Genomic DNA, 7650 nt, shown 5'->3' with positions numbered 1-7650 from the left:
TTGTTGGAGATAACACCTTCCCCAGGACAGGTGTCGGACGCTCTGTGGGTTTAGGTTCACCCACTATTTAGGCAATTACCAGATTACCCCTGCACAACACTTGGGCTTGCGGTGGGCCCTTCCGAGGTCACGTGTCGACAGCTCATTAGTTGCTGTTTTTTGTACCCCATCACTTAGTATATATTATGCTACTTATATTAGCACCATCATATTTTTATAATTGCACAAACTCAATTTCTCTTTTTTTTATTGGCCTTTGAGAGCTTTTGGGAACTGTAATAACATTTAAGAGTTGTTTAAATCATAAAAGACAAGCTGAGTTAGTGCAATTATTAATTAAAACATGGTAGTGCAAATATCTGTACAAATTATAAAAGACAAGCTGAGTTGGTACAATTATTAAAACATGGTACTTCCAATATCACTGCCCTGTATAATAGATAGATAAATAGATAAATGGGATTTGCTAGGGAATTCTGCAGAAAGGCATTTTGCCGGCTGACTTTTGCATGAGAGAACAGCCACTCATTCTCACTTATGAACAGACTTCGTCTTATTCATTTAATTCATCCAAGGTGGCTGTTCTATCATGCAATAGTCTGCACCAAATGCCTATGCGAAATTCCCTAACAAATCCCTAGATAAATAGATTATAGATAGATGTATCTATGGTCGTATGTGAAGTGCTGCACCAAAAGGGTGAGATGCTTTTTCTTTTTGACTCAATTCATACTTTCTGGAAAATTCAAGTTCTAAACCCGTTTGTTGGAGATCACAGCTTCTTCCTTGATCTCTGGATCTCTCTGGCTTCCCCATTTCATTTATAAGCTTCTTTTACGTTCAAGGAGGAGCTGCCCATTTCATCCACTCTACAATCAACAATGGAGGCTGTGGTTCAAGCTGCTGGCGAGACTGTTGCACAACTAGTCCGTACGTTCAGGGACCTCTCGGACCACGTTGAGAATCTCAATAGAGAAATGAAAGATTTAAAGACCAAGTGCCTTGACACCAAAGCACGGATACAGGAAGCTGAAAGACAAGTGTTGAGACCCAAGAATCAAGTTTTAAATTGGGTCACAGAGGTGGCCAACCTAGAAGCGGACATCAATTCCATAAACTCAGAGTTCGACCAGATGTCACGCTACAACGTGAAGTCTCGGATCGGATTGGGAAAGAGGGTTATTAGAATGACCGAAATTGTTGTAAACCTCAAAGGCAGAGGTGATTTCGATGAGGTTGCTGTGTGCCCTTCACCCCCAAGGGTGGTGGAGATGCCCACTACATTAACACATGGTCAGGAGTCATATGAAGAAACCTTATGGAGTTGCTTACATGATGAGAACTACTCAATGGTTTGTGTGCACGGCATGGGGGGAGTTGGGAAAACGACTCTAATGAAAACCATCAACAATAAACTCGTTGGCACCCAAGACTTTAAAGTGGTGATTTGGGTAACTGTGTCCAAGGATCTGAATATAGAAAGGACCCAACTAGCCATTGGAGGCAAATTGGGTTTGCTTTTTGGTGGTGATGACGATCAAGAGTCGAGAGGAAGGAAAATCTTTGCAAGATTGAAGAACTCGAGGTATGTGTTGATGTTGGACGATCTTTGGGAGGAAATTATCTTGGATGATGTCGGAATTCCAAAGCCAGATAAGGAAAATAAATGCAAAATCGTGCTGAGTACTCGTTTCCTTCGAGTATCTAATGCCATGGACGTTGATATGCAGTTTAAAGTTAAAACACTTGGGGGCGAGGAAGCTTGGAATTTGTTCCATGAGAAAACAGGGGAGGTAGTGCTTTTGCCGGACATCCAAGCCTTGGCAGTCGAGGTTGTGAAAGAGTGTGGTGGTTTACCTCTAGCAATTATCACTGTAGGGAGAGCTATGCGAGGAAAGGAACGGAAAGAGGTGTGGCAGGATGCTTTAAGGGCATTGAAGGAATCGGCGGTCCCAGAAATTGAAGGTATGGAGCCTAAAGTTTTTCGATCTTTGAAACTCAGTTATGACTGCTTAGAGGAAGATAACATCAAACCCTGCTTCTTGTATTGTGCACTATTTCCAGAAGGTATGGAGCCTAAAGTTTTTCGATCTTTGAAACTCAGTTATGACTGCTTAGAGGAAGATAACATCAAACCCTGCTTCTTGCATTGTGCACTATTTCCAGAAGATACTGAGATATATGTACCTAAGCTGGTAAAATATTGGACAATGGAAGGATTTGCAAATAATGTTGATAACTTGGAGGATGCATCAAATAAAGGGCACCGCATCATTGAAAGATTAAAGGACGCTTGTCTCTTAGAGGAGTTGTATGGGAATGGTGTCAAAATGCATGACTTGATCCGTGACTTGGCAATATGGATCACATCATCGTCGTTGAAAGAAGGCCCAAAATTCCTGGTAAAAGCTGGGATGGGACTAAAGGAGGCACCCAAGGAAAATATGTGGGAAGGGGTTGAGAGGGTTTCATTGATGAGAAACCAAATAGAAAGGCTTCCAACTAGGCCAAATTGCCCTACTTTGGTGTCCTTATTCCTCCAACAAAACTATGTCTTAAGGACCATCCCAAGTAGCTTCTTTGAACTTATGCCACAGCTTAGGGTTCTTGATCTTAGTTACACCCATATTGAATCACTTCCAATGTCCTTATCGTCATTGGTGAATCTACGTGCACTCATTTTAATATCTTGTCGCGATTTGATAGAGGTACCACCATTGGGACATCTAAAACAACTACAATTTCTAAATCTCAGAGCATGTAAAGGCATTCGAGAACTACCTCAAGGCATTGGAGAATTGGTTAATCTTGAGAGTTTGGATTTATCATATTTGTCTCGTGTGACAACAATTCCATGCACAACGATATGTAGTTTATCTAGTCTAGAGGAGCTAAGCATGATCGGGACACCTATAAAATGGGCAAAGGAAGGAGGGCTAGAAGATGTGAATGAAGGCACTGGTTATAGCTTAATGGAGCTAGCAACGTTAACACACCTGTACTCACTTGATATCAAAATAAAGGATATTGATTGTCTTTCTCAAGATTCTTTCCATCGGGGACAACTGTCGAGTTTGAGGAAATTCAATTTTGAATTTGGCGAAAACAATATGGATCTGATTCCACCGCATGGCGATAAAAACTTGTGCGTCTATGGATGTGAGTATTTCCCTCCTTGCTGTAAGATAATACAAGAGTACGCAGAAGGCATAGGTATTTATGAATGTAACGGTCTGAAACGAGGAATTTCTGAAATAGCAGGCCATTCTCTGACCTTAAGACACCTTGTGATTGCCAATTGTCCTCAAGTGGATTGCATTATAGACAACGGAGACGTAGGACACAATATTGAGTCGATGAATCTCTATGGGTTATCAAATTTGAAGAAGCTAATCATGGGACATGGAAGCCTAAGTCTTCGACAATTGAAATCATTGCGTATTGGTTCCTGTAAACAGTTGAGTGGCACTCTCTTCTCCTCTAACCTTGTACATCATCTGGATAAGTTGGAGTATCTTGGCATCCGTGATTGTGATAAGATTGAGGAAATTATAGAAGAGGGGGATAACATGCTAGTTCTCAATAATGCATTCCCAAGTTTACGCCACCTACAGCTTAAGCGAGTAAAGGGATTAAGAAGCATTTGTAGTACGAGGGTGTCTTTTAATTCCTTGGAAACGATGCGGATACATGGATGTACAAAATTGAAGAAGCTCCCTTCCTGCCCTAGCATTAAAATTTTAAAAGCGGAAAGGGAATGGTTTGAAGAGTTAAATTGGGAAGATGGCGAGAATACCAAGTCCCTCTTCACCAATGCTTTCAAAGAGCTCTAGATCGATGGTGGACCTATCCCTTGATTGACTTTAGAAAGGTGCATAGCTCTTTCAAAGAAGCTCCCTTCATGCCCTAACATTAGACTTACGATTAATTGCTTGGAATGGGTGTCGTTACCAACATTAGACTTACGATTAATTGCTTGGAATGGGTGTCGTTACCAACATTAGACTTACTATTAATTGCTTGGAATGGGTGTCGTTACCAAAATCCAGTTTAGGGAATGGGTGTCGTTATCAAAATCGAGTTTAGGATTAATTGCTCGGAATGGGTGTCATTACCAAAGTCGAGTTTAGGATTAATTGCCTGGAGTGGGTGCCTTCGCCAAAACCCATGCTTTTAGAATAGGGTAGTTTTGAAAGTGTTATTTTCTGAGTTGGGTGCCATTATCAAAATCTTATATATATGATGTTTTGTTATTAGTAACTAAGTCTTCTAAGCAAAGGTCCTAAATGAAGTATTAATGAGATTTATGTATTGCATTAGAAGTGTTTTAATTTTAAAAGGCCATGATAGCTCTTGGATTAGTAAGGCACTGTAGGTTTCTAATAGGAAATTCCTAAAGTGCCAATCAATTGCTTAACTAAATAAAGTATGGTGGGAGAATTTCTACATAGTTTCCACAATTTTTTCTTCTATCAGCTGACATCTATTAGCTCTTTTATTTTGTTTAATTCCAATAGAATAGCTTACTAATTTCTATATATGTGTTTTTTTCTTGAATATGGCTTGCAGGGTGAAGTGAAATATAGAGGAGCCTTTCTTAGCTGGTTTTTATTTAGGTGAGAATAAGAAGGGAATTACCAATCAAAAAAAAAGAAGGGAATTAGATGATGTGGGTGCTCTTGTTTGAAGGGAATTAGCTTGTTTTTATTTAGATGATGTGGGTGCTCTTGTTTCTTAGCTTATATGTGTGTCTTTATAAATAAAATGAATGGAGCTTTGTTCTCTCTCATAAAATGAATGGAGTTTTGCTCTCTCTCTCTCTCTCTCAAACAGTGGGTGTGAGAGCGGTTGGAACCCACAATCTTTTTAAGGATATGTTTATCATTTTTCAAATGAGGAATACTAAACTGAAGCGCGCCTTTTACATTTAGCACTGAAAAATGTAAAAGTAAATGCTCTTTGGTGATTTTTGCTAGGGTACCCTCCCCTTATCAAATACACAAGGGTATTTAAGTAGTTTATTAGGGATGGCTTTTTGGAAGCTCCCTGATCCTCTCCTTGAAAATAACAATGTTCGAAGTTCTCTAACACAAGCTTTGACAGGTGGGCAGGCACTTGAGTTCTGTGTAGATTTGTGCTCCTTGTTTTTGAAGGACAACAACACCAATTTAAGAAAAGCATGTTTGGCAACCATGTAAACAAAATTCCAAGGAATCGCGCGACGTCCAAAAAAACATGGATTCCATGATTTTTTTTATGGTTTCCAAACATTCCTCTAGAACCCCCAGTTTACATTTGAGGGCAATTTTGGATTGGTCATGGGCAAGCAAGGCAATTTACCTAATAAATTTTAATTGTTGCCATGATCGATCAAGGCAGTTGCCTTTCTTACAAACCAAGCCTTTATGGAAAAAATGAGTCTCTTTTTAACTTGTGATTAAAATGGGCGGCTTTTGGACGAGAGACCATGGTTGGTCTTTCTTCCCTCAATCGAAGATTGGATGTGAGACTAGTTTGGTTCTCTTTCAAGGTGTGATTTTCCTCTTCTTTTTTATGCATCGAACCTCGGTATAGCAACCACCCTTTGTGTTTGTGTCCTCATCTACAACACCCCCTAAAGTTCCTTTGCATTGGATTTTAATCCAACACAAAGTCACTGTTACTATTTTTTCACCTCAACGGCCCTATATAACTCTAGTTTTCATTTCATCCACCTACTTTGTTTAACATCTCTCTACGTTAAAGAGGATCTTCTTGTTAATGCTAAGAATTTGCTTCAAAAATATGTAAATTGTCTTGAAGATAACTGAATCCCTAGCCAAAGTGATTCAACCTTAATTTAAATGTCTCTTTTGGACATTACGAAATGAATTGTAAAGGGTCACTCAAATTTTCATGTACGGAAACCAAAGTGAATTAATTTCACTCCATAAGGCATTCGGCTAACCTTTGCGGAGTCATGGGATTCTGTCCAACCCCCGCAAAGTATAGGATTCTGTTCAACCTTTGGAATTTTTGGATTAGCATGATCTGTTGCCATAAGGATGACCCAATCAATTGCTTAACTAAATAAAGTATGGTGGGAGAATTTCTACATAGTTTCCACAATTTTTTTCTTCTATCAGCTGACATCTATTAGCTCTTTTATTTTGTTTAATTCCAATAGAATAGCTTACTAATTTCTATATATGTGTTTTTTTCTTGAATATGGCTTGCAGGGTGAAGTGAAATATAGAGGAGCCTTTCTTAGCTGGTTTTTATTTAGGTGAGAATAAGAAGGGAATTACCAATCAAAAAAAAAAGAAGGGAATTAGATGATGTGGGTGCTCTTGTTTGAAGGGAATTAGCTTGTTTTTATTTAGATGATGTGGGTGCTCTTGTTTCTTAGCTTATATGTATGTCTTTATAAATAAAATGAATGGAGCTTTGTTCTCTCATAAAATGAATGGAGTTTTGCTCTCTCTCTCTCTCTCTCTCTCTCTCTCTCTCTCTCAAACAGTGGGTGTGAGAGCGGTTGGAACCCACAATCTCTTTAAGGATATGTTTATCATTTTTCAAATGAGGAATACTAAACTGAAGCGCGCCTTTTACATTTAGCACTGAAAAATGTAAAAGTAAATGCTCTTTGGTGATTTTTGCTAGGGTACCCTCCCCTTATCAAATACACAAGGGTATTTAAGTAGCTTATTAGGGATGGCTTTTTGGAAGCTCCCTGATCCTCTCCTTGAAAATAACAATGTTCGAAGTTCTCTAACACAAGCTTTGACACGTGGGCATAAGGCACTTGAGTTCTATGTAGATTTGTGCTCCTTGTTTTTGAAGGACAACAACACCAATTTAAGAAAAGCATGTTTGGCAACCATGTAAACAAAATTCCATGGAATCGCGCGACGGGAGACCATAGTTGGTCTTTCTTCCCTCAATCGAAGATTGGATGTGAGACTAGTTTGGTTCTCTTTCAGGTGTGATTTTCCTCTTCTTTTGTATGTATCGAACCTCGGTCTAGCAACCACCCTCTGTGTTTGTGTCCTCATCTACAACACCCCCTAAAGTTCCTTTGCATTGGATTTTAATCCAACACAAAGTCACTGTTACTATTTTTTCACCTCAACAGCCCTATGTAACTCTATGTTTTCATTTCATTTCATCCACTTTGTTTCACATCTCTCTACGCTTTAAGAGAATCTTCTTGTTAATGCTAAGACTTTGCTTCAAAAATATGTAAACTGTCTTGAAGATAACCGAATCCCTAGCCATTTGTTTAAGGGAAGCAACCTTAGTTTAAATCTCTCCTTTGGACATAACGAAATTGAATTGTGAAGGGTCACTCAAATTTCCACTAACAGTTGGTCATGGGATTAAGCTTTTCATGTATGGAACCCAAAGTGAATTAATTTCACTCCATAAGGCATTCGGCTTACCCTAGGCATGAATTGGACGATTCAGATCATCACATGAAGCCTTGTGGTTGTAACAGAACCAAAACTGGACATGATATGTCTCCAATTGAACTATGGGTAGTGAATTGTCCAGGAAGTTTGTATTCTTCAAATCTGAACTTGGAGTTTTATCACAACTGTAGAGCTTAGTAGTTTCAGTGATTTTATTCAAGCAATATCCAAGACCTAAACAGTTTTTACTAGTTGATTA

The 7650-nt window shown here is 39.0% G+C and overlaps 1 protein-coding gene across 1 annotated transcript; it reads left to right on the top strand.

Annotated features, from left to right (window-relative positions):
* Positions 1 to 525: 525 nt before the first annotated feature.
* LOC143856745 (putative disease resistance protein At4g27220) lies at positions 526 to 4812 on the top strand. The gene is made up of 2 exons (XM_077367018.1): positions 526 to 3871; positions 4570 to 4812. The coding sequence occupies exon 1, from the start codon at positions 882 to 884 to the stop codon at positions 3831 to 3833; it is 2952 nt and encodes a 983-aa protein (XP_077223133.1). The 5' UTR covers positions 526 to 881; the 3' UTR covers positions 3834 to 3871; positions 4570 to 4812.
* The last annotated feature ends 2838 nt before the right edge of the window (positions 4813 to 7650 follow it).

This window comes from Tasmannia lanceolata, unplaced genomic scaffold (assembly GCF_043159265.1).
Source record: "Tasmannia lanceolata isolate RefF3 unplaced genomic scaffold, GAP_Taslan_0.1 ptg000023l, whole genome shotgun sequence".
NCBI classification, from domain to species: domain Eukaryota; kingdom Viridiplantae; phylum Streptophyta; class Magnoliopsida; order Canellales; family Winteraceae; genus Tasmannia; species Tasmannia lanceolata.
This window is presented reverse-complemented; position numbering and strand designations above follow the sequence as displayed.